Consider the following 26,080-nt stretch of genomic DNA (forward strand, 5'->3'; position numbering starts at 1 on the left):
TGTCGTGGGCGAGCGGTCAGATGAGGTCGTGTGTCGTGGGCGAGCGGTCAGATGAGGTCGTGTGTCGTGGGCGAGCGGTCAGATGAGGTCGTGTGTCGTGGGCGAGCGGTCAGATGAGGTCGTGTGTCGTGGGCGAGCGGTCAGATGAGGTCGTGTGTCGTGGGCGAGCGGTCAGATGAGGTCGTGTGTCGTGGGCGAGCGGTCAGATGAGGTCGTGTGTCGTGGGCGAGCGGTCAGATGAGGTCGTGTGTCGTGGGCGAGCGGTCAGATGAGGTCGTGTGTCGTGGGCGAGCGGTCAGATGAGGTCGTGTGTCGTGGGCGAGCGGTCAGATGAGGTCGTGTGTCGTGGGCGAGCGGTCAGATGAGGTCGTGTGTCGTGGGCGAGCGGTCAGATGAGGTCGTGTGTCGTGGGCGAGCGGTCAGATGAGGTCGTGTGTCGTGGGCGAGCGGTCAGATGAGGGTTTTGGGGGCGGGGTTTGGGCCGGCGCAGACGCTCCGTTACATTCAGGAGGAGCGGAACCAGCGACAATAAAAAATACAACCGAGAAGTCGAGCTACACACTCGCTCGGGGGCGTGGCCTGTGGGGTCGAGGGTCGGAGGTCGAGAGGCGAGTGAGCGAAAGGGCTGTACAGATGAGGACTCTTATTTATAGATATTTATATGGATTTGGGGGAGGAGCCAGTGTGGAAAAGGGGGAGGAGCCTTGCTGCAGTGGGCGACAGGAACGGCCAAACTTCAGCTGAAACAGAAAAACAAAGCACATTATTATAATTATGATTATTATTATGATTATTAAGGTATTAGAGTTTATGATTGTCAGGTGCTGTTTTTAGTTTCAGTCTGATGATTCAATGTTTGCTGCCTCCGCCTCTGATGGAGTGACCTGCAGGTGGCGCTGTGACTCACTTCTTGTCTGGTTTGCTGCCTCCGCGGATGGAGACGCTCTGGCTGTTCTGGTAGAAACCTCCTGCCGAGCGGTTCATGTTGGGGTGAGTGGGCGACGCCACGGGCTGCTGCCCCGGGCGGATCGGCTTAGCTGAGGAGACAAGAGAGCGAGCATGAGGAGCAGCCACGCCCACAGCAACTTTTAAACCCTCTTTCAAGCCCTCAACCCCTTTAAACCCTGTTAAACCCTCTCTTGCCTCTTACACCCCCTCTTGAGCACTCTTGAGCCCTCTTGAGCCCTCTTGAGCCCTCTTGAGCCCTCTTGAGCCCTCTTGAGCACTCTTGAGCACTCTTGAGCACTCTTGAGCACTCTTGAGCACTCTTGAGCACTCTTGAGCACTCTTGAGCACTCTTGAGCACTCTTGAGCCCTCTTGAGCACTCTTGAGCACTCTTGAGCACTCTTGAGCCCTCTTGAACCCTCTTGAGCCCTCTTGAGCCCTCTTGAGCACTCTTGAGCACTCTTGAGCCCTCTTGAACCCTCTTGAGCACTCTTGAGCCCTCTTGAGCCCTGGTGCGTCTCACCGATCTGCGCGCTGTGGCCCCGGCGGGCCATGTTCTTGGCCCTCACGGCCTCCTTGATGCGGTCCACTTCCTGTTGGTAGCGTTTGCGGTCTCGTGCAGCGTTCTCTTTGGCCTCCTTCAGCGCAGACTCCAGCGCCTTGACCCGCTCAGCCGTCGCTCGCAGACGCTTCTCCAGTTTAGGAAGCTCACAGCGCAGATCTGCATTATCCCGCACCAGCTGCAGAGACAGAGCAGGCTTCACACACCACTTTCACATGCTCTTATTTTGGTAACAGGAAATGGACATTGACAGAAGGAAGAGCTCCTGTAGGTGGCGTTGAACTCTGACCTGTTTGTGGACCTTCGTGAGCTGCTCCAGATTGTTCTCCAGGAAAGAAATCTTCTGTTTCTGAGCCGCGCTGCCCCCGGTGTCGTCAGAGTCCATCTCCGCGCTCTGCGGGTACACACAGGGTTACACACGGGTACACAGGGTTACACACGGGGTTACACACGGGGTTACACACGGGGTTACACACGGGGTTACACACGGGTACACAGGGTTACACACGGGTACACAGGGTTACACACGGGTACACAGGGTTACACACGGGTGCACAGGGTTACACACGGGTGCACAGGGTTACACACGGGTGCACAGGGTTACACACAGGGTTACACACGGGTACACACAGGGTTACACACGGGTGCACAGGGTTACACACGGGTGCACAGGGTTACACACGGGTGCACAGGGTTACACACAGGGTTACACACGGGTGCACAGGGTTACACACGGGTGCACAGGGTTACACACGGGTGCACAGGGTTACACACGGGTGCACAGGGTTACACACGGGTACACAGGGTTACACACGGGTGCACAGGGTTACACACGGGTGCACAGGGTTACACACGGGTACACAGGGTTACACACAGGGTTACACACGGGGTTACACACGGGTGCACAGGGTTACACACGGGTACACAGGGTTACACACAGGGTTACACACGGGTACACACAGGGTTACACACGGGTGCACAGGGTTACACACGGGTACACAGGGTTACACACGGGTGCACAGGGTTACACACGGGTGCACAGGGTTACACACGGGTACACAGGGTTACACACAGGGTTACACACGGGGTTACACACGGGTGCACAGGGTTACACACGGGTGCACAGGGTTACACACGGGTACACAGGGTTACACACGGGTACACAGGGTTACACACGGGTACACACGGGTACACAGGGTTACACACGGGTGCACAGGGTTACACACGGGTGCACAGGGTTACACACGGGTACACAGGGTTACACACAGGGTTACACACGGGTACACACAGGGTTACACACGGGTGCACAGGGTTACACACGGGTACACAGGGTTACACACGGGTGCACAGGGTTACACACGGGTGCACAGGGTTACACACGGGTACACAGGGTTACACACAGGGTTACACACGGGTACACAGGGTTACACACGGGTGCACAGGGTTACACACAGGGTTACACACGGGTGCACAGGGTTACACACGGGTGCACAGGGTTACACACGGGTACACAGGGTTACACACGGGTACACAGGGTTACACACGGGTACACACGGGTACACAGGGTTACACACGGGTGCACAGGGTTACACACGGGTGCACACAGTTACACATTCAGACTCTGCATCGTTTCCATGACAACGCTCCACACTGACCTTCTTGACGCGCGTTGCCAGGTCCTGCACAAACAGCTTCCTCAGGTTGTGTAAAGTCTGCAGCTCTTTGGCCTGAAACGCACACAAACGACAGGATCAGAGCCACGTCAGCGTCGACCTGCCCCGGGGCGGCTGCGACCTGCACTCACCACAGTCTCCTCCAGCCCCTTGAGGTCCTGTCGAGCCTGCTCCCGACGGTCCTGCATCACCCTGAAACGCACAAACAAGAGTTTACACCAGCCAGAGCGACGGGAGCGCCGGGTTTAGTTGGATTTATACATTTCATCTTACTAATGTATCGTGTTTATTACGCTTAACATTTAGATAAAAGTCTAAGAAGTGATTCTAAGAGTGTGAGCTGTGCAGACCGAGCAGTTTCTCATGGAAGACGAGAACAGAGCAAATACCTTACTCGCTTCGCAACGACAGGACTAACGAACCAGTATGTGACCTGTGTGTGACCTGCGTGTGACCTGTATGTGACCTGTTTGTGACCTGCGTGTGACCTGGACCAGTGACCTGTATGTGACCTGTGTGTGACCTGTATGTGACCTGTGTGTGACCTGGACCAGTGACCTGTATGTGACCTGTGTGTGACCTGTGTGTGACCTGTATGTGACCTGTTTGTGACCTGTGTGTGACCTGTGTGTGACCTGTGTGTGACCTGTGTGTGACCTGTATGTGACCTGTGTGTGACCTGAATGTGACCTGCGTGTGACCTGCGTGTGACCTGTTTGTGACCTGCGTGTGACCTGCGTGTGACCTGTATGTGACCTGTATGTGACCTGTGTGTGACCTGTGTGTGACCTGTGTGTGACCTGTGTGTGACCTGTGTGTGACCTGTGTGTGACCTGTATGTGACCTGTGTGTGACCTGAATGTGACCTGCGTGTGACCTGCGTGTGACCTGTGTGTGACCTGTGTGTGACCTGTGTGTGACCTGGACCAGTGACCTGTATGTGACCTGTATGTGACCTGTATGTGACCTGTGTGTGACCTGTATGTGACCTGTGTGTGACCTGTGTGTGACCTGTATGTGACCTGTTTGTGACCTGTGTGTGACCTGTGTGTGACCTGTGTGTGACCTGCGTGTGACCTGGACCAGTGACCTGTATGTGACCTGGACCAGTGACCTGTATGTGACCTGTTTGTGACCTGTGTGTGACCTGTGTGTGACCTGTATGTGACCTGTGTGTGACCTGGACCAGTGACCTGTATGTGACCTGTATGTGACCTGTTTGTGACCTGTGTGTGACCTGTATGTGACCTGTGTGTGACCTGCGTGTGACCTGGACGTGACCTGTATGTGACCTGTGTGTGACCTGTGTGTGACCTGTGTGTGACCTGTTTGTGACCTGTGTGTGACCTGTGTGTGACCTGGACCAGTGACCTGTATGTGACCTGTGTGTGACCTGTGTGTGACCTGGACCAGTGACCTGTTTGTGACCTGTGTGTGACCTGTGTGTGACCTGTATGTGACCTGTGTGTGACCTGTTTGTGACCTGTGTGTGACCTGTATGTGACCTGTATGTGACCTGTGTGTGACCTGTGTGTGACCTGTGTGTGACCTGGACCAGTGACCTGTATGTGACCTGGACCAGTGACCTGTTTGTGACCTGTGTGTGACCTGTGTGTGACCTGTGTGTGACCTGTATGTGACCTGTGTGTGACCTGTATGTGACCTGTATGTGACCTGTGTGTGACCTGTGTGTGACCTGTATGTGACCTGTATGTGACCTGTATGTGACCTGTGTGTGACCTGTGTGTGACCTGTATGTGACCTGTGTGTGACCTGTGTGTGACCTGTATGTGACCTGTGTGTGACCTGTGTGTGACCTGTGTGTGACCTGCGTGTGACCTGGACGTGACCTGTATGTGACCTGTGTGTGACCTGTGTGTGACCTGTTTGTGACCTGTATGTGACCTGTGTGTGACCTGTGTGTGACCTGTGTGTGACCTGTGCGTGACCTGGACCAGTGACCTGTATGTGACCTGTTTGTGACCTGTTTGTGACCTGTATGTGACCTGTATGTGACCTGTGTGTGACCTGCGTGTGATCTGGACCAGTGACCTGTATGTGACCTGTATGTGACCTGTGTGTGACCTGTATGTGACCTGTGTGTGACCTGTGTGTGACCTGTGTGTGACCTGGACCAGTGACCTGTATGTGACCTGTGTGTGACCTGTATGTGACCTGTATGTGACCTGTGTGTGACCTGTGTGTGACCTGGACCAGTGACCTGTTTGTGACCTGTGTGTGACCTGTGTGTGACCTGGTGTGACCTGTATGTGACCTGTGTGTGACCTGTTTGTGACCTGTGTGTGACCTGTGTGTGACCTGTATGTGACCTGGACCAGTGACCTGTATGTGACCTGTGTGTGACCTGTGTGTGACCTGTGTGTGACCTGGACCAGTGACCTGTGTGTGACCTGTGTGTGACCTGTGTGTGACCTGTGTGTGACCTGTGTGTGACCTGTATGTGACCTGTGTGTGACCTGTGTGTGACCTGTGTGTGACCTGGACCAGTGACCTGTGTGTGACCTGTATGTGACCTGTATGTGACCTGTATGTGACCTGTGTGTGACCTGTGTGTGACCTGGACCAGTGACCTGTTTGTGACCTGTTTGTGACCTGTGTGTGACCTGTGTGTGACCTGTGTGTGACCTGTGTGTGACCTGTGTGTGACCTGTTTGTGACCTGTTTGTGACCTGTGTGTGACCTGTGTGTGACCTGTGTGTGACCTGTGTGTGACCTGTGTGTGACCTGTATGTGACCTGTGTGTGACCTGTATGTGACCTGTGTGTGACCTGTGTGTGACCTGTGTGTGACCTGTGTGTGACCTGTGTGTGACCTGGACCAGTGACCTGTATGTGACCTGTATGTGACCTGTATGTGACCTGTATGTGACCTGTGTGTGACCTGTGTGTGACCTGTGTGTGACCTGTATGTGACCTGTATGTGACCTGTGTGTGACCTGTGTGTGACCTGTATGTGACCTGTGTGTGACCTGTATGTGACCTGTATGTGACCTGTGTGTGACCTGTGTGTGACCTGGACCAGTGACCTGTATGTGACCTGTGTGTGACCTGTGTGTGACCTGTGTGTGACCTGTGTGTGACCTGGACCAGTGACCTGTGTGTGACCTGTGTGTGACCTGTGTGTGACCTGTGTGTGACCTGTATGTGACCTGTATGTGACCTGTGTGTGACCTGTGTGTGACCTGTGTGTGACCTGTGTGTGACCTGTATGTGACCTGTATGTGACCTGTGTGTGACCTGTGTGTGACCTGGACCAGTGACCTGTTTGTGACCTGTTTGTGACCTGTATGTGACCTGTTTGTGACCTGTTTGTGACCTGTGTGTGACCTGTGTGTGACCTGTGTGTGACCTGTGTGTGACCTGTGTGTGACCTGTATGTGACCTGTGTGTGACCTGTATGTGACCTGTATGTGACCTGTGTGTGACCTGTGTGTGACCTGTGTGTGACCTGTATGTGACCTGTGTGTGACCTGTGTGTGACCTGTGTGTGACCTGTGTGTGACCTGTGTGTGACCTGTGTGTGACCTGTGTGTGACCTGTATGTGACCTGTATGTGACCTGTGTGTGACCTGGACCAGTGACCTGTATGTGACCTGTATGTGACCTGTGTGTGACCTGTATGTGACCTGTATGTGACCTGTATGTGACCTGTGTGTGACCTGTGTGTGACCTGTGTGTGACCTGTGTGTGACCTGTGTGTGACCTGTGTGTGACCTGTATGTGACCTGTGTGTGACCTGTATGTGACCTGTGTGTGACCTGTGTGTGACCTGTGTGTGACCTGTGTGTGACCTGTATGTGACCTGTGTGTGACCTGGACCAGTGACCTGTATGTGACCTGTATGTGACCTGTGTGTGACCTGTATGTGACCTGTATGTGACCTGTATGTGACCTGTATGTGACCTGTATGTGACCTGTATGTGACCTGTATGTGACCTGTATACTTAGGGGCTGGTTAATGTGTAACTAGGGTGTGGTCTAAAGGAAGGTGGACGGAGGAGACGGGCAGAGCGCTCAGAGTGGTGGACTGTCCAGTGTGTGAACTGGAAGCCTGGTCCTCTCTGTCGTTTCTCCCCCGTGTTCCACCGGGTTAAAGGTGTTAAAGATATGAATGGTTTAAACTTCTTATTTCTTGTAACCTTGTCTTCCATCTCAAAGATTTAGTTCTATCAAGTTTAAACGAGCCGAAGTGAAAAGGGAACGGTTTCTAGATCTTCTCGTACAGAATATGAGCATGTGTAGTTTGGCATTAAAATCGTGCAGTTGTGTTGCATTTGCGGCGGTCCAAAGGTGGCGTACGTGAGCTCGTGCAGTTTGCGGCTCTTCTCCTGGTCCGTGGACTTGAGCTTCTCGTGCTCCACCTTCAGGCGCTCCTGCTCCAGCATGATCTTCTGGTTCAGGCTGGAAGACAGAAGAAGAGCGTGAGGTCAGGTGCAGTGTGTGGGTGTGGCCAGCAGGGGGCAGTGAGGTCAGGTGCAGTGTGTGGGTGTGGCCAGCAGGGGGCAGTGAGGTCAGGTGCAGTGTGTGGATGTGGCCAGCAGGGGGCAGTGAGGTCAGGTGCAGTGTGTGGATGTGGCCAGCAGGGGGCAGTGAGGTCAGGTGCAGTGTGTGGGTGTGGCCAGCAGGGGGCAGACTGCTTTGACTCACTCCTGCAGCTCCGTGATGAGCTTCTCCTTGTGGTCCAGCTCGTCCCTCAGGCTGCTGATCTGTTTGTGATGAGCTTCTCTGTGAGAGTGGATCTGCTTCTCCACAGCCGCCTGAGAAAGGAGCACAAACGTCTCAAACGTCTCGCACAAACATCTCACACAAACGTCTCACACAAACGTCTCACACAAACGTCTCAAACGTCTCACACAAACGTCTCAAACATCTCACACAAACGTCTCACACAAACGTCTCACACAAACGTCTCACACAAACGTCTCACACAAACGTCTCACACAAACGTCTCACACAAACATCTCAGAGAAGTGTTTGGCGCTCACAAAGACCTTGACTTCATTGGCCGTCTGGATCTCGTTCTCCTTCTCCATGGCGTGAACTTTCTCTGTTGAGGAAAAGAGGTCAGGGGTCAGAGGTCAGGAGTCAGAGGTCAGGAGTCAGAGGTCAGGAGTCAGAGGTCAGGAGTCAGAGGTCAGGAGTCAGAGGTCAGGAGTCAGGGGTCAGAGTGTTGCACACGTCGCTGCAGCTCTTTTACCCTGAGCGTTGAGTTTGACCAGCTCCTCGTTCAGAGCGTCCACGTTCTCCTCCAGCTGACGCTTCTTCTGCTCCACGTTCTGCAGATATTCTGTCAGGGACTTGATCTTCGCCTCGTGCTGAAGGACAAGCCAGAGTCAAAGAGAGAACTACAGCGTCCCCCCGGGTCTACGCCCCGTCCCCCCAGGTCTGTTGTCCCCCCGGGTCTATGCCCCGTCCCCCCGTTCCCCCGGTCTGTCCCCCCGGGTCTGTCCCCCCGGGTCTACGCCCCGTCCCCCCGGTCTGTCCCCCCGGGTCTGTCCCCCCAGGGCTACGCCCCGTCCCCCCAGGTCTGTCCCCGTCTACGCCCTGTCCCCCCGCGTCTACGCCCCGTCCCCCCGGGTCTACGCCCCGTCCCCCCGGGTCTACGCCCCGCGTCTACACCCCGCCCCGCGTCTACACCCCGCCCCCCGTCTACACCCCGCCCCCCGTCTACACCCCGCCCCCCGTCTACACCCCGCCCCCCGTCTACACCCCGCCCCCCGTCTACACCCCGCCCCCCGTCTACACCCCGCCCCGGTCCTGACCTGGGAGATCCTCAGCTGACAGGCGGCCAGCTCCTTCTCGTTCTCGTCCATCTTCTTGTTGCTCTCAGACTGAGTGCTCTCCAGCTGTTTGCAGCGTTTGGCCATCGACTTGACCTCTGACTTCATCTTACTGATGTAGAGACGAGCCACCGTGAACTCCTCGTCTATGAGGCCACTGCCCCCATCGTGCTGAGGAGAGAGGTCAGAACATGAGGAGGGGGGGTCAGAGCATGAGGAGGAGGGGTCAGAACATGAGGAGGAGGGGTCAGAACATGAGGAGGAGGGGTCAGAACATGAGGAGGAGGGGTCAGAACATGAGGAGGAGGGGTCAGAGCATGAGGAGGAGGGGTCAGAACATGAGGAGGAGGGGTCAGAGCATGAGGAGGAGGGGTCAGAGCATGAGGAGGAGGGGTCAGAACATGAGGAGGAGGGGTCAGAACCATGAAGAGGACACAAGGCGTGGCACACAAGGCGTGGCACACAAGGCGTGGCACACAAGGCGTGGCACACAAGGCGTGGCACACAAGGCGTGGCACACAAGGCGTGGCACACAAGGCGTGGCACACAAGGCGTGGCACACAAGGCGTGGCACACAAGGCGTGGCACAGACCTTGATGTCGTTGCTTCCCACTGCGATGCCGATCTCAGCCAGGTCTTTGAGCAGCGACGACATCATCTCTGTGACTCGCTTCTTCTGATGGTTCGACATTTCCTTCAGTTTCTGCAGCTCCGAGTCCAGCGACGACAGAATCGACTGCACAGAAGAAACAGAGTCATGTCTGAGCGACCGCACGGGACACAGAGTCATGTCTGAGCGACCGCACGGGACACAGAGTCATGTCTGAGCGACCGCAGAGGAAGTAAGATAAGATAATCCTTTATTGTCCCACATGGGGAAATTCCATTGATGCAACGCAGGTAGATACAGAGGAAGATACAGAAGAAAAGAACAAATAACTTAGAGGAAGTTTGAAAAACACTCTCAGTAGAAGATCTCTTATAAAAATCTCTAAAAAAAGCCGGGATAACGTGACGATCTCCGGGTAAGACGACTGTTCTCCGCAGTTCCTCCTTTGTGTAAACGCGGTACGGCGCCGGCCGGGGGGGCGCAGGGGGGCCGGGGGGGGTCGGAGCCAGGGCACATCGCGATGACACGAAAACACTCAATCCAGCCGAACAAAGTCAAAACAAGTTGAATAGTAAGTAGTAGTAGTTGTAGCAGTAGTAGCAGTAGCAGTAGTAGCAGTAGTAGCAGTAGCAGCAGTAGCAGTAGCAAGTAGTTAGTAGTAGCAGTAGTAGCAGTAGTAGCAGTAGTAGCAGTAGTAGCAGTAGTAGCAGTAGTAGCAGTAGTAGCAGTAGTAGCAGTAGTAGCAGTAGTAGCAGTAGCAGCAGCAGCAGCAGCAGCAGCAGCAGCAGCAGCAGCAGCAGCAGCAGCAGTAGCAGTAGTAGTACTCACAGACTTCTGGCTGAGCTCTTCGCTGACCAGCTCAAACTCCTTGGTCTTGTCCTCCACTTCTTGACTCTTCTGGTCGTAGTTGACGGCGAGTTCCTCCAGAGCCTGAAGAACCTCCTTCACCTCCTCCTTCGACGCCTCGTTCTCGGCCTGAAGGCGGTTCAGCTCGGCCTGGAGGTTCTCGTGGTCCCTGCGAGAAGACCCCAAGAGCTAAGGAGAGAACAGAGACCGAGGTTAGAAAGGCTTAACACAGAAGACCCTAGATGTTTCAATCCGGCTCGCAAAGCCAAATGAATACAAATGAATCCATATCGTCCGTGGCGTGTCTTTGAGGGCGTGGCCTGAGCGTTAGGAGGAGGAGTGAAGATCTCACCTCTTCCTGGTCCAACATCTGCTGCTTGAGCTTCTCTGCGAGCTGGCTCTGCTGGTTGATCTCCTCGTCCTGCACAGACACACCGTAGAGTTAGCCCGTGGTGATGCTTTAGCCCGTGGTGATGCTTTAGCCCGTGGTGATGCTTTAGCCCGTGGTGATGCTTTAGCCCGTGGTGATGCTTTAGCCCGTGGTGATGCTTTAGCCCGTGATGTGTTAGCCCGTTAACAGTTAACTCTGCCCTTCATGTTAGCCTGCTAGCCCGTCACGTTAGCCTGCTAGCCCGTCACGTTAGCCTGCTAGCCCGTCACGTTAGCCTGCTAGCCCGTCACGTTAGCCTGCTAGCCCGTCACGTTAGCCTGCTAGCCCGTCACGTTAGCCTGCTAGCCCGTCACGTTAGCCTGTTAGCCTGACCTTGTCGTCCAGCTGCTTGTACAGCTTGGCGAGCTCGGCCTCACACTTGTCCTTCTCCACGTCGGTGAGTCGGACTCCTGGTATGTTGGGCGTCGACGCGGCCTTCTCGTTCATGATGTTGTCCAGAGCCAGAACCTCCTCTTTGGCCTTCTCTTTGTCAAACTGCTCCTCCAGCGGCACGTTCTCCCCTGAAACCATGAGACGCTGTGAGGACGACAGAAGAACCTGGACTCTGAGCCAGATCTGAGCCTGGTCAGAAACACCTCGCTCAAGATGTAGATGGACTCACCGTTCCTCCAGCGGTTTGAGCTTGTTCCTCAGACTTGGTAGGACTCACCGTTCCTCGGACTTGGTAGGACTCACCGTTCCTCGGACTTGGTAGGACTCACCGTTCCTCGGACTTGGTAGGACTCACCGTTCCTCGGACTTGGTAGGACTCACCGTTCCTCGGACTTGGTAGGACTCACCGTTCCTCGGACTTGGTAGGACTCACAGTTCCTCAGACTTGGTAGGACTCACAGTTCCTCGGACTTGGTAGGACTCACCGTTCCTCGGACTTGGTAGGACTCACCGTTCCTCAGACTTGGTAGGACTCACCGTTCCTCGGACTTGGTAGGACTCACCGTTTCTCCAGCGGTTGAGCTCGTTCTCCAGCCACGTGACAGTGTTCCTCAGGGTCTTGTTCTTCTCCTTCTCTCGCTCATACTTCTGCTTCCACTGCTCGGCCGTCAGCTCCACGTTCACAGTCACCGTGTTCTTGATCGTCTTTGCTCTTTTGAACAAAAAGTACACCAAATGTTGACATAAAGTGATGGCGTGGCGCGTTTTCTCTTCTGGACACGCCCTGACCTCTGTCCGAACATGAGCGTGGACTTGGTCTCGCACTCGTTGTAGGACGAAGGCGAGCAGCAGATGACGATGGTCGTGCGACAGTTTCCTCCCAGAGAATCCTGAAGGATCCGAGTCATTTTACTGTCTCTGTACGGGATGTAGGCCTACGGAAAGAAACACACTACTGTGAAGAACATGTAGGCCTACAGAGAAACGCACAACGGTGAAGAACACGTAGGCCTACAGAGAAATGCACAACTGTGAAGAACATAAGATAAGATAAGATATTCCTTTATTGTCCCACATGGGGAAATTTCATTGGTGCAACGCAGGTAGATACAGAGGTAGATACAGAAGAACAGATCACTTATAGGAAGTCTGAAAAACACTTTCAGTAGAAGATCTCCTATAAATAAATAAAAACTCCCATAGACAAATAAATACATAAATACCATGTCATGTGATCATGACAGTAATTGCACATGAATATGTGTCACGACAGCATATAGATTTCACAGTAATTGCACATGAATTGCACATGAATTCCAACAGCAATTGCACATATGACAGAATTGCACATCAGTATTAGGTTAGGTCAGTATTGCGAGTGTTCAGTACTAACAGTTTTTGTTATAAAGTCTGACAGCAGCAGGAAGGAAAGACCTACAGAACCTTTCCTTCACACATCAAGGGTGGATCAGTCTCTCACTGAAGCTGCTCTCCAGAGCGGACAGAGTGTCCTAAAGGGGACAGAGTGTCCTGCAGGGGACAGAGTGTCCTGCAGGGGGTGACACTCATGGTCCAGCATAGATGTGAGTTTAGCCAGGACCCTTCTGTCCCCCTCCTCCTGCACCGAGTCCAGAGCACAGCCCAGGACGGAGCTGGACTTCTTGATGACTCTGTCCAGCCTCCTCCTCTCCCTCTCTGTGATGCTGCTGCTCCAGCAGGCCACACCATACAGGAGCTGATGCCACCACAGAGTCATAGAAGGTCTTCAGGAGTGGCCCTGTCACTCCAAAAGACCTGAGTCTCCTCAGGAGGTAGAGCCGACTCTGGCTCTTCCTGTACAGTGCGTCTGTGTTATGAGTCCAGTCCAGTTTGTGGTTCAGATGAACACCCAGGTACTTGTATGAGTCACTCTCTCAATGTCCCGTCCCTGGATGTTCACTGGTGAGGGGGCAGTGGGGTGGCGTTTGCGGAAATCCACCACCATCTCCTTGGTCTTCCCCGCGTTGATGAGGAGGTGGTTCCGCTGACACAAGTCCACAAAGTCCTGCGCCAGTCCTCTGTACTCCGCGTCATCGTCGTCCGTGATGAGTCCGATGATGGCAGAGTCGTCAGAGAACTTCTGCAGGACACAGCTGTCCGTGTCATGTCTGAAGTCTGCAGTGTAAAGGGTGAAGAGAAAGGGCGCGAGGACAGTGCCCTGGGGCGCCCCCACACTGCAGGTCCGAGTGTCAGACACACAGTTCCGGGCTCTCACAAACTAGGGTCGGTCTGTGAGGTAGTCCAGGATCCACTCTGCCAGGTCATACTCCACACCAGCCGTCTCCAGCTTGTCCCTCAGGAGCAGCGGCTGGATGGTGTTGAAGGCGCTGGAAAGATCGAAGAACAGAATCCTCACAGAGCTGCCAGGCTTTTCCAGGTGAGAGAGAGAGCGGTGCAGCAGGGAGATGACGGCGTCCTCCACTCCGATGCCAGACCGATATGCAAACTGCAGCGGGTCCATGGCTGAGCTCACGGTGGAGCGGAGGTGGTCCAGGACCAGCTCCAGTGTCTTCATCAGGTGGGACGTGAGAGCCACCGGCCTGAAGCTGTTGAGGTCTTTGGGGCGCGGTGTCTTAGGCACAGGCACCAGACAGGAGGTCTTCAGACCTGTGGTACCACCCTCAGCTTCAGGCTCATGTTGAAGACATGCTCCCTAACTCCACACAGTTCATCTGCAGGACTTAAGGAGCCTGGGGCTGATGCCATCAGGTCCTGCTGCCTTCCTCACTTTAATCCTCTTCAGCTCACTCCTCACCTGTGCTGCTGTGACAGTCAGTGGTTGGCAGGGGGACCGTGTGCTGGGGGGATGGGTGAGTCCAGGCGAAGTGGGGAGCTGATGGTCCGGTGCAGATAAGCGAAGAGGAACAGATGCAGGGCATTGTCCAGCTGTGGAAGAGGGAGATGCAGCTGTGCAGGGGGAGGGGCGGGTGACCGATCAAACCTCAAGAAGTGAGCATTTAAATCATTCACCCACTGTAGATCCCCCTCTGTCTGGACAGGGGGGATTTTGAAGCCCGAGATGGTTTTCAGGCTCCTCCACACTCCCTGAATGTTCTTTTGCTGCAGCTGCTCCTCCATCCTCCTCTTGTAGCCGGCCTCAGCCTGCCTGATCTCCCTCCTCAGCTCCTTCTGCACGGTCCTCAGCTCCTCCTTGTTCCCTGACCTGAAGGCTCTCTTCTTCTCCTTCAGCAGAGCCTTCAGTTCACGGTTAATCCATGGCTTGTCCGGGAGGGAACAATGTTCTCAAAACAGAAGTTGATGTAGTCCGTGATGCACTCTGTGATGGTGTTGATGTCCTCCCCATGTGGGTCATAAAGCTCAGTCCAGACAGTGGTGCTGAAGCAGTCCCTCAGAGCCTCCTCGCTCTCAGCAGACCACATCCTCACCTCACGGGACACCACAGGCTGCCTGCGCACGATGGGTTCATACACAGGCCTCAGATGTACAAGGTTGTGGTCCGAGCTGCCCAGGGGAGGGAGGAGGGAAGAAGAATAAGCCTCCTTGGTGTTGGCAAAAAACAAGTCCAATGTTCTATTGTCTCTGGTGGGGCAGGTAACATACTGGGTGTATGTTGGTAGAACAGAAGAGGGAGAAGCGTGGTTAAAGTCACCAGAGATGAGGAAGAGAGCCTGTGGATGCTGTGTTTGCAGCCTACAAGTGCAGGAGAGCAGTGCTTCACAAGCATCTTCAGCATTGGCAGACGGGGCCACATAGACTGCGATCAAAATCACATGTGAGAACTCCCGGGGCAGATATGGCCTCATGCCAATAGCCTACATGTAGGCCTACAGAGAAACGCACAACTGTGAAGAACATGTAGGCCTACAGAGAAACACACAACTGTGAAGAACACGTAGGCCTACAGAGAAACACACAACTGTGAAGAACACGTAGGCCTACAGAGAAACACACAACTGTGAAGAACACGTAGGCCTACAGAGAAACACACAACTGTGAAAAACACGTAGGCCTACGACGGGAAACAACTGTGAAGAACATGTAGGCCTACGGAGAGAAACGTACACTTGTCAGGGCAGATTAGCTTGAGCTCTAGAGAAACTTCTGGTCTTGGTCCTGGTCTTGGTCCTGGTCTTGGTCCTGGTCTTGGTCCTGGTCTTGGTCCTGGTCTTGGTCCTGGTCTTGGTCCTGGTCTTGGTCCTGGTCTTGGTCCTGGTTCTGATCCGTTTGGACCTGATGGTGTGTTAAGCATGTGCTTGTGTGTGGTTCCTGTCTCAGAGGTGTGTTCAGCTCAGACTCAGAGCCTCACGTCGACCACGAGAACAAACCTCAGCCACGTTTATCTCAGTTTATCTGTTTTTATGTGACAAAGTGTGAAATTAAAACAACACCACCTCAGGTTCAGTCCTGTCATTCTACAGACACTCTGACCCGGTCTAAACCAGGCCTAAACCAGGTCTAAACCAGGCCTAAACCGGGTCTAAACCAGGTCTAAACCAGGCCTAAACCGGGCCTAAACCGGGTCTAAACCGGGTCTAAACCAGGACTAAACCAGGTCTAAACCAGGTCTAAACCAGGTCTAAACCAGGCCTAAACCAGGTCTAAACCAGGCCTAAACCGGGTCTAAACCAGGCCTAAACCGGGTCTAAACCAGGCCTAAACCGGGTCTAAACCAGGCCTAAACCAGGCCTAAACCGGGACTAAAGAACACAAGAGAAACTCACCGTTCCTTCGGCCAGAGCAGAGATGACGTTTCCCAGAGACGACAGAGACTTGTTGATGTTTTTGGCCTCGTCCAGAACGGCTCCTTCAGCTCCGGTTTTACTCACCTTAAAACAAAGTCAAACGTACAATCCTTAGGTCAGGTTTAGGTCAGGTTTAGGTCAGGTTTAGGTCAGGTTTAGGTCAGGTTTAGGTCAGGTTTAGCTCCGCTTTAGCTCAGCTTTAGCCCTCAGTCGTACCTTCTCGCTCCCGGCCAGGTCGACCAGGTAGAGTTTTCCGCTGAGCTTCTGTTCTGTCTGAGTGTTTTCCTGTTTGACGTTGATCAGGAAAATACTGTGGCTCCTGGAGCTGTGCTCGTTCATGTCTGCGGAAAAGAAACATCAGCATCTGTTAAGTCCCGTGATAGACCCGGTTTAAACCCGCTTTAGACCCGGTGTAGTCCCAGTGTATTCCTGCTTTAGACCCGGTTTATACCCGGTTTATACCTGGTTTATACCTAACCATACGCTAGTCCTCTTCCTTACTTGTGACGGCGACGTGGCGGTTGGACTTGCCCTCGTCGATGGTGTCCATGACCTCATCAGGACTACACACGAAGCGCTCAGTGCAGCCCTGAAACAGAAGCAGCAGAAACCAGCTTTAAAACACTGCGGAACATTCTGCCACCTGATCAGCTGTAAATGCATCTAGTGATTCATGGATTTATGGATTCACGTCTCACCTTGACGTAGGGAACGCGGTTCTTGTCCTCGTGAACCGACAGGTTTGTTTTGGACACTGAAACAGAAGAAACACAAGAGTTTACGAGCCTGATCTGGGCACGAGGAGCACTACATCCACTTCTACAGCAGTAGTTTGAGGAAGCGGCTGGAGGTGTTTTTTGTTGTTGTTGTTGTTGTTGTTGTTGTTGTTGTGAAGTGTGTGAAATATAGAATTCAGGGATTCTCTCACCGTCCAGAAGATCTCGAATCTTGTCCAAATAGATTTCAAAATACGACACCTGCAAAAACAGAAAGTTTTAAACCCCCCAGAGTTAAACCCCCCAGAGTTAAACCCCCCAGAGTTAAACCCCCCAGAGTTAAACCCCACAGAGTTAAACCCCACAGAGTTAAACCCCCCAGAGTTAAATGTTCTGGACCTTGATGTGGAACTCCAGGTTCTCGTCCATGGAGTAGATGTAGTTGAAGATGTCCTGGACGATGCGAGGGATGATGCCCATGGCGTCTGTGTCGTGCAGGTTTCCCTGGAAACAACACGAGTGTGAACTCTGAGGAGGAGCACTTACCCCCTGCTGCTGCACTTACCCCCTGCTACATTTACCCTCTGTATAATGGGCTTTACCTCCATAGTGTGTGTTTTTCCAGAAGAAGTTTGTCCGTAAGCGAAGATGGTTCCATTGTAGCCCTCCAACACATCTGAAACACAAACAGCCAATCAGAGGCCAGGGGCGGGACCCTCTATATGTAAACAAAGTGTGACTGTGGCACGTGGAGGCTAAAGTGAGCGGCTAACAGAGGCTAAAGTGAGCGGCTAACAGAGGCTAAAGTGAGCGGCTAACAGAGGCTAAAGTGAGCGGCTAACAGAGGCTAAAGTGAGCGGCTAACAGAGGCTAAAGTGAGCGGCTAACAGAGGCTAAAGTGAGCGGCTAACAGAGGCTAAAGTGAGCGGCTAACAGAGGCTAAAGTGAGCGGCTAACAGAGGCTAAAGTGAGCGGCTAACAGAGGCTAAAGTGAGCGGCTAACAGGCTAAAGTGAGCGACACACGGAAGATAAAGTGTATAATTGGTGGACGTACCCTTGACGATCTTCTGGGCGCAGGCGTCGTACACTTGCTCTTGTGAGGTGCTGGACTGGAACACTCTGTCAAACATGTACGGTTTCCCCTGAGAGAGAGACACGTGTTATAGAGGACGTTCCTTCAGGAGGAACTAGAACATTAGAGTTTGAGACACGTGTTATAGAGGACGTTCCTTCAGGAGGAACTAGAACATTAGTTTGAGACACGTGTTATAGAGGACGTTCCTTCAGGAGGAACTAGAACATTAGAGTTTGAGACACGTGTTATAGAGGACGTTCCTTCAGGAGGAACTAGAACATTAGTTTGAGACACGTGTTATAGAGGACGTTCCTTCAGGAGGAACTAGAACATTAGAGTTTGAGACACGTGTTATAGAGGACGTTCCTTCAGGAGGAACTAGAACATTAGAGTTTGAGACACGTGTTATAGAGGACGTTCCTTCAGGAGGAACTAGAACATTAGTTTGAGACACGTGTTATAGAGGACGTTCCTTCAGGAGGAACTAGAACATTAGTTTGAGACACGTGTTATAGAGGACGTTCCTTCAGGAGGAACTAGAACATTAGAGTTTGAGACACGTGTTATAGAGGACGTTCCTTCAGGAGGAACTAGAACATTAGAGTTTGAGACACGTGTTATAGAGGACGTTCCTTCAGGAGGAACTAGAACATTAGTTTGAGACACGTGTTATAGAGGACGTTCCTTCAGGAGGAACTAGAACATTAGTTTGAGACACGTGTTATAGAGGACGTTCCTTCAGGAGGAACTAGAACATTAGTTTGAGACACGTGTTATAGAGGACGTTCCTTCAGGAGGAACTAGAACATTAGTTTGAGACACGTGTTATAGAGGACGTTCCTTCAGGAGGAACTAGAACATTAGTTTGAGACACGTGTTATAGAGGACGTTCCTTCAGGAGGAACTAGAACATTAGAGTTTGAGACACGTGTTATAGAGGACGTTCCTTCAGGAGGAACTAGAACATTAGTTTGAGACATGAGTCAGACTCAAACCCCGATGTCCCACGTGAAGGACAAATGCTCGACCTATTGAGTTGTAACTGATCAACTCAAAACAAACTGTTATTAAAACACTGCCCGTTTCTAACAAACGTCTGATCATTACAAACGTGAACAAAGCCTGGAGCTTCTGCTCTGCACATGCTCAGTTAGAGCTTCTGCTCTGCACATGCTCAGTTAGAGCTTCTGCTCTGCACATGCTCAGTTAGAGCTTCTGCTCTGCACATGCTCAGTTAGAGCTTCTGCTCTGCACATGCTCAGTTAGAGCTTCTGCTCTGCACATGCGCAGTTAGAGCTTCTACTCTGCACATGCTCAGTTAGAGCTCATGTTAGGGGGCGGAGCATGAACACGCCCACAGACTGAGCAGCTGCAGGAGAAGAAGACCCAAGCTTCCTGCAGTGCTGCTCAGCGGCCTGCAGAGGGGGATATTAGACTATATTTCAGAACACGTTGTAACACACGGTCAGTTTAGATACAGATGTCCACTTCCTGTCCAAAGAAAAGTGTCCACTTGGATTGAGCAGATCCAGTAGGCGGCGCCTCCTGCAGGAGAACTGCTGCAGGTGATGATCTTTCAGTATTTACTCTCATTTTGACTTTTTAAAATACATTTTTTTCCCACGCTTCAGACCCCTGTTTATTTATCGATTTTTACTGGCTAACGGCCACCGGGGGGGCACTCTGACAGGAAGTGCAGGCGTTTGACACACTGTAGAAGAAGACATGAAAGCGCTGCATGTTCTCTGTATGTTAAAGGTGGAATGGACGATTTTTTTCAGCACATGTTTTATCATATTTCCTGGTGTCGTGGATAAATCATTTGTCCTGCCACGTGTCAATCATAAAACGCACCTGTCGCTCACCTGCAGCCGCGTCAGGCTCGTCCCCACGTTTCCGCGTGCCTAAGCGCATGGATCTATCATAATATAGTTCCCTCAGTGTACGGGGCAAAATGAAGACGGAGAAAGACATTTCGAGCTGACGCAGAAGTGACAGAAATCTACGGGAGACGAGAGATGTGATGAGATCTGTCGCGCTAATAAACAAACGCACGTGTGTGTTGTATCAGTCCACACGGGGGAGTGGCATGTGCACGGGGGAGTGGCATGAGCACGGGGGAGTGGCATGTGCACGGGGGAGTGGCATGAGCACGGGGGAGTGGCATGTGCACGGGGGAGTGGCATGAGCACGGGGGAGTGGCATGTGCACGGGGGAGTGGCATGTGCACGGGGGAGTGGCATGTGCACGGGGGAGGGGCATGTGCACGGGGGAGTGGCATGTGCACGGGGGAGTGGCATGTGCACGGGGGAGTGGCATGTGCACGGGGGAGTGGCATGTGCACTTCCGCCGGCGTTCTCAAATCGCTGAAAAATCGTCCATACCACCTTTAAGCTCACAGGTCCGGGTGTCCCTCACAGGTCCGGGTGTCCCTCACAGGTCCGGGTGTCCCTCAGTGTCCCTCACAGTGTCCCTCAGTGTCCCTCACAGGTCCGGGTGTCCCTCACAGGTCCGGGTGTCCCTCAGTGTCCCTCACAGTGTCCCTCAGTGTCCCGCAGTGTCCCTCAGAGGTCCGGGTGTCCCTCACAGTCTCCCTCACAGGTCCGGGTGTCCCTCACAGGTCCGGGTGTCCCTCACAGTGTCCGGGTGTCCCTCACAGTGTCCCTCAGTCCCTCAGTCTCCCTCACAGGTCCGGGTGTCCCTCACAGTGTCCCTCACAGGTCCGGGTGTCCCTCACAGGACCGGGTGTCCCTCACAGGACCGGGTGTCCCTCACAGTCTCCCTCACAGGTCCGGGTGTCCCTCACAGTCTCCCTCACAGGTCCGGGTGTCCCTCACAGGTCCGGGTGTCCCTCAGTGTCCCTCACAGTGTCCCTCAGTGTCCCTCACAGTGTCCCTCACAGGTCCGGGTGTCCCTCACAGGACCGGGTGTCCCTCACAGGACCGGCTGTCCCTCACAGGACCGGGTGTCCCTCACAGTGTCCCTCACAGGACCGGGTGTCCCTCACAGGACCGGGTGTCCCTCACAGTGTCCCTCACAGTGTCCCTCACAGGACCGGGTGTCCCTCACAGGTCCGGGTGTCCCTCACAGGTCCGGGTGTCCCTCACAGTGTCCCTCACAGGACCGGGTGTCCCTCACAGGACCGGGTGTCCCTCACAGTGTCCCTCACAGGTCCGGGTGTCCCTCACAGTCTCCCTCACAGGTCCGGGTGTCCCTCACAGTGTCCCTCACAGGTCCGGGTGTCCCTCACAGGTCCGGGTGTCCCTCAATGTCCCTCACAGTGTCCCTCAGTGTCCCTCACAGTGTCCCTCAGTGTCCCTCACAGGACCGGGTGTCCCTCACAGGACCGGGTGTCCCTCACAGGTCCGGCTGTCCCTCACAGGACCGGGTGTCCCTCACAGTGTCCCTCACAGGACCGGGTGTCCCTCACAGGACCGGGTGTCCCTCACAGTGTCCCTCACAGTGTCCCTCACAGGACCGGGTGTCCCTCACAGGTCCGGGTGTCCCTCACAGGTCCGGGTGTCCCTCACAGTGTCCCTCACAGGACCGGGTGTCCCTCACAGTGTCCCTCACAGGACCGGGTGTCCCTCACAGTGTCCCTCACAGGACCGGGTGTCCCTCACAGTGTCCCTCACAGGACCGGGTGTCCCTCACAGTGTCCCTCACAGGACCGGGTGTCCCTCACAGGTCCGGGTGTCCCTCACAGTGTCCCTCACAGTGTCCCTCACAGGACCGGGTGTCCCTCACAGTGTCCCTCACAGGACCGGGTGTCCCTCACAGGTCCGGGTGTCCCTCACAGTGTCCCTCACAGTGTCCCTCACAGGACCGGGTGTCCCTCCTGCAGGAGCTTCGTCTGGAGCTCAAAGACACTAGAGGAGCAGATCTTTTACGAGACCAAAGTCCAGCCCCAGCGACTCTGACCAATGTTTAACCAAAACATCTGACCTGAACACGTGAAGAGGTCACAGAGAGGTCACAGAGAGGTCACAGAGAGGTCACAGAGAGGTCACAGAGAGGTCACAGAGTGAAACATTTGTGATCATGATAAGAATGTGTTGATGGTTTTAATGATATTTGTAATAAAGTTTAAACATGTCCAGAAGCTTTAACTTCTGCATCTGAAACATGAACATCTAAAGTAATCCAGGAGGGGAGGACCACAGCTCCACCAGCTCCACCAGGGAGGACACAGCTCCATCAGGGAGGACACAGCTCCACCAGCTCCACCAGGGAGGACCACAGCTCCACCAGCTCCACCAGGGAGGACCACAGCTCCACCAGGGAGGACCACAGCTCCACCAGGGAGGACCACAGCTCCACCAGCTCCACCAGGGAGGACCACAGCTCCACCAGCTCCACCAGGGAGGACCACAGCTCCACCAGGGAGGACCACAGCTCCACCAGGGAGGACCACAGCTCCACCAGCTCCACCAGGGAGGACCACAGCTCCACCAGCTCCACCAGGGAGGACCACAGCTCCACCAGCTCCACCAGGGAGGACCACAGCTCCACCAGCTCCACCAGGGAGGACCACAGCTCCACCAGGGAGGACCACAGCTCCACCAGGGAGGACCACAGCTCCACCAGGGAGGACCACAGCTCCACCAGCTCCACCAGGGAGGACCACAGCTCCACCAGGGAGGACCACAGCTCCACCAGCTCCACCAGGGAGGACCACAGCTCCACCAGGGAGGACCACAGCTCCACCAGCTCCACCAGGGAGGACCACAGCTCCACCAGGGAGGACCACAGCTCCACCAGCTCCACCAGGGAGGACCACAGCTCCACCAGCTCCACCAGGGAGGACACAGCTCCATCAGGGAGGACCACAGCTCCATCAGGGAGGACCACAGCTCCATCAGGGAGGACACAGCTCCATCAGGGAGGACCACAGCTCCATCAGGGAGGACACAGCTCCATCAGGGAGGACACAGCTCCATCAGGGAGGACACAGCTCCATCAGGGAGGACCACAGCTCCACCAGCTCCACCAGGGAGGACCACAGCTCCACCAGCTCCACCAGGGAGGACCACAGCTCCACCAGCTCCACCAGGGAGGACCACAGCTCCATCAGGGAGGACACAGCTCCATCAGGGAGGACCACAGCTCCACCAGGGAGGACCACAGCTCCACCAGCTCCACCAGGGAGGACACAGCTCCATCAGGGAGGACACAGCTCCATCAGGGAGGACCACAGCTCCATCAGGGAGGACCACAGCTCCATCAGGGAGGACCACAGCTCCATCAGGGAGGACACAGCTCCATCAGGGAGGACCACAGCTCCATCAGGGAGGACACAGCTCCATCAGGGAGGACACAGCTCCATCAGGGAGGACCACAGCTCCACCAGCTCCACCAGGGAGGACCACAGCTCCACCAGCTCCACCAGGGAGGACCACAGCTCCACCAGCTCCACCAGGGAGGACCACAGCTCCATCAGGGAGGACACAGCTCCATCAGGGAGGACCACAGCTCCACCAGCTCCACCAGGGAGGACCACAGCTCCACCAGGGAGGACCACAGCTCCATCAGGGAGGACACAGCTCCATCAGGGAGGACACAGCTCCATCAGGGAGGACCACAGCTCCACCAGCTCCACCAGGGAGGACCACAGCTCCACCAACTCCACCAGGGAGGACCACAGCTCCACCAGCTCCACCAGGGAGGACCACAGCTCCACCAACTCCACCAGGGAGGACACAGCTCCATCAGGGAGGACACAGCTCCATCAGGGAGGACACAGCTCCATCAGGGAGGACACAGCTCCATCAGGGAGGACACAGCTCCATCAGGGAGGACACAGCTCCATCAGGGAGGACCACAGCTCCATCAGGGAGGACCACAGCTCCATCAGGGAGGACACAGCTCCATCAGGGAGGACCACAGCACCTGCAGCGCCTAAAGGCGTGTTTCTGCCAGATGCCCTTCCCTAAACCGCTCGTGCACATTCAGCTGTTCACACGCGGGACACGCCTCATCCCGGGATCATCTCACGGAGCAGCTGTGGCTCCGTTTGTGCTGACGCCGCTGAGCCCGGGACAGACGCGCACGGGCCCGGGGTGTGGCGGGGTGTGGACCGCGGATGTCCGAGCACAAAGCGGGGCAGTGGGTCTGACTGACAGGGGCCGGGGACAGGAGCCGGGGACAGGGGCTGGAGGAGCCCCGGGAGGGCGCGGTGTCTGCGGCCGCTGGGGCGTTAAAGGCCCCGGTGCTCGGGGCTGGTTCGTGTGTTTAGCCTCATTTAGCCGTTGCTAATGCTAAAGTTGCTAACATGATGTAATAAAAGCTAGAGAACGACACCACGGTCAGGGCCAGCGCCATGTTGTGACTGAGGCAATCTAGACTGCAGTGATCTGACTTTATGTATAATACTTTATCTAACATCCATGTAATACATGTAGTACATGTACTACATGTAGTACATGTAGTACATGTAGTACATGTACTACATGTACTACATGTAGTACATGTACTACATGTAGTACATGTAGTACATGTAGTACATGTACTACATGTACTACATGTACTTGAAGTATTTCCTCCTTTGTATCAGTGATGGTGGCGTAACAGAACAATGAGCTCGTGGGACACAGACAGGTCCAGTTCTCTGCATAATTAGGACATAATAAGCCAAAATATGTTCATTTAAACCAAGAGTGTCCAAACTATGGCCCAAGGGCCAAATGCAGCCCTCTAACCTATTATGTTGGCCCTCAGGCCTCATGTTTTCACCATCGGAACCTCAAACACAAACGTCACAGCTTTAGAGACACTGAACTGACACACGCTCCAGCCTTAACAAAGGTCATCGATGAGGTCATCGATGAGGTCAAACTTAGATCAATCCTGAATAACTGACTTCATCCATAAAGAGTAAACTAAAGGTCTAAAAGGCCCTTCTTGGCCTCTCACTTTCCCTCTTACAGTCTCAAAATGGCCGCCGCGGCAGCAGACTGCAGCGCCCTCTAGCGTTCCTCGGGCTCGCGGCCGCTAAAGACGCTCGGGACAAATGGCGTCCTCCGGCCGCGGGCCCCGGAGCCCCGCCGCACCGGGCGCAGCACCGGGAGCCGCACCGGGAGCACTCACCGCGATCACCACCGTGTCCTCGCCCTGGAACTTGGGGATGTACTTGTCCCCGCGCGTGACCTCGGAGCTGTTGAGCGGCCTGAAGCGGCACATCACTTTGATGGTGCACTCCGCCGGGTCCGCCATCTTCTCCCGCGGTTCACGGAGCGCAGCGGCGGCAGAACGAGCTCCGGCGGCGGCAGGAGGGTCCCCGGGGGGCGGTCAGGGGGACGCACGGGAGCCCAGGCGGGTAAAGGTCCGGGGGCCGCGGGTTCTGGCTCGGTTCTGGTGCGTTTACTGCGGGGTCCGAGCGGAGGCCATGACAGCGGCGATCAGCGGCTCCCGATCACATGACGTCACTACTGCGCGCCCCGCCCCTGCGCACCGCTGCGTCACCGCTGCGTGACGTCACCGACGTAAACAGTAATAGTCAATAACAACAAGACTTTGTCAAATCAACGTTTTCTGTCAAGTTTATTCACGCACATATTTAATGTAGTAATAATAATAATAATGATAAAGTGTTTTGTCCTGATCTGAAGTTTATTCTTTGGTATTTCCATTTTTAATGTTCATATTTTCATCTTGAACAGAAATAATACTTTGTGAAAACAAAAATGTCACGTGACAAACACTTGACACAAACACGCTGGGGTCTGATGTTTGAGTTCATCCTCTTCTTTTAATGGAACAGACTCTGGCCCTGGTCCTTTGTGTCCTGGTCCTTTGTGTCCTGGTCCTTTGTGTCCTGGTCCTTTGTGTCCTGGTCCTTTGTGTCCTGGTCCTTTGTGTCCTGGTCCTTTGTGTCCTGGTCCTTTGTGTCCTGGTCCTTTGTGTCCTGGTCCTTTGTGTCCCGTTTCTCTCAAACTGAAGGGCGTGGCTGCCAAACCAGTCCAAACAAAACCCCAGATCGTCCAGGAAACCTCAGCGCCGGGAGGGCATCTGACACACGATCCAGCTCAGTCACGTGTGGTCATCAGTGTGATGTCATCAGTGTGATGTCATCAGTGTGATGTCATCAGTGTGATGTCATCAGTGTGCGACACATGGTTGGACTAAATAAAGATGTTTTATGGTCTTATTGTGTCAGGTCAGAACTGTTGTGTCATTGATGTGGAGTCTGGCTCTTGGTTAGTCTGGTTGCTATGGTTACAGACTGGTTGCTATGGTTACAGACTGGTTGCTATGGTTACAGACTGAAACAAAAATCTGGCCAAATGA

At 54.3% G+C, this 26,080-nt stretch overlaps 1 protein-coding gene across 2 annotated transcripts; it reads right to left on the minus strand.

Moving 5' to 3' along the window:
• Positions 1–448: 448 nt before the first annotated feature.
• On the minus strand, positions 449–25,165 carry LOC140355887 (kinesin-1 heavy chain). 2 transcript variants are annotated; one of them, XM_072440529.1, is made up of 26 exons: positions 24,881–25,165; positions 17,774–17,861; positions 17,321–17,394; positions 17,118–17,222; positions 16,931–16,979; positions 16,701–16,756; positions 16,504–16,591; positions 16,219–16,343; positions 15,982–16,086; positions 12,050–12,195; positions 11,824–11,972; positions 11,201–11,388; positions 10,790–10,858; positions 10,420–10,626; positions 9,574–9,717; positions 8,964–9,152; positions 8,399–8,516; positions 8,187–8,248; positions 7,849–7,958; positions 7,501–7,602; positions 3,313–3,373; positions 3,164–3,235; positions 1,798–1,902; positions 1,470–1,686; positions 908–1,037; positions 449–740 (listed from the first exon to the last, which is right to left on the minus strand). In XM_072440529.1, exons 1-26 carry the CDS (start codon positions 25,004–25,006, stop codon positions 737–739), a joined length of 2,889 nt encoding a protein of 962 aa, XP_072296630.1. In that variant the 5' UTR covers positions 25,007–25,165; the 3' UTR covers positions 449–736. The 2 variants fall into 2 exon arrangements, with proteins under 2 accessions (XP_072296630.1, XP_072296631.1); XM_072440530.1 differs by having other exon boundaries at positions 452–740; positions 8,193–8,248; positions 24,881–25,161.
• Positions 25,166–26,080: the final 915 nt, after the last annotated feature.

Source organism: Eucyclogobius newberryi, unplaced genomic scaffold (genome assembly GCF_026437365.1).
Source record: "Eucyclogobius newberryi isolate DKJ021-1_F unplaced genomic scaffold, fEucNew1.0.hap1 SCAF_12, whole genome shotgun sequence".
In the NCBI taxonomy this organism is placed as follows: domain Eukaryota; kingdom Metazoa; phylum Chordata; class Actinopteri; order Gobiiformes; family Gobiidae; genus Eucyclogobius; species Eucyclogobius newberryi.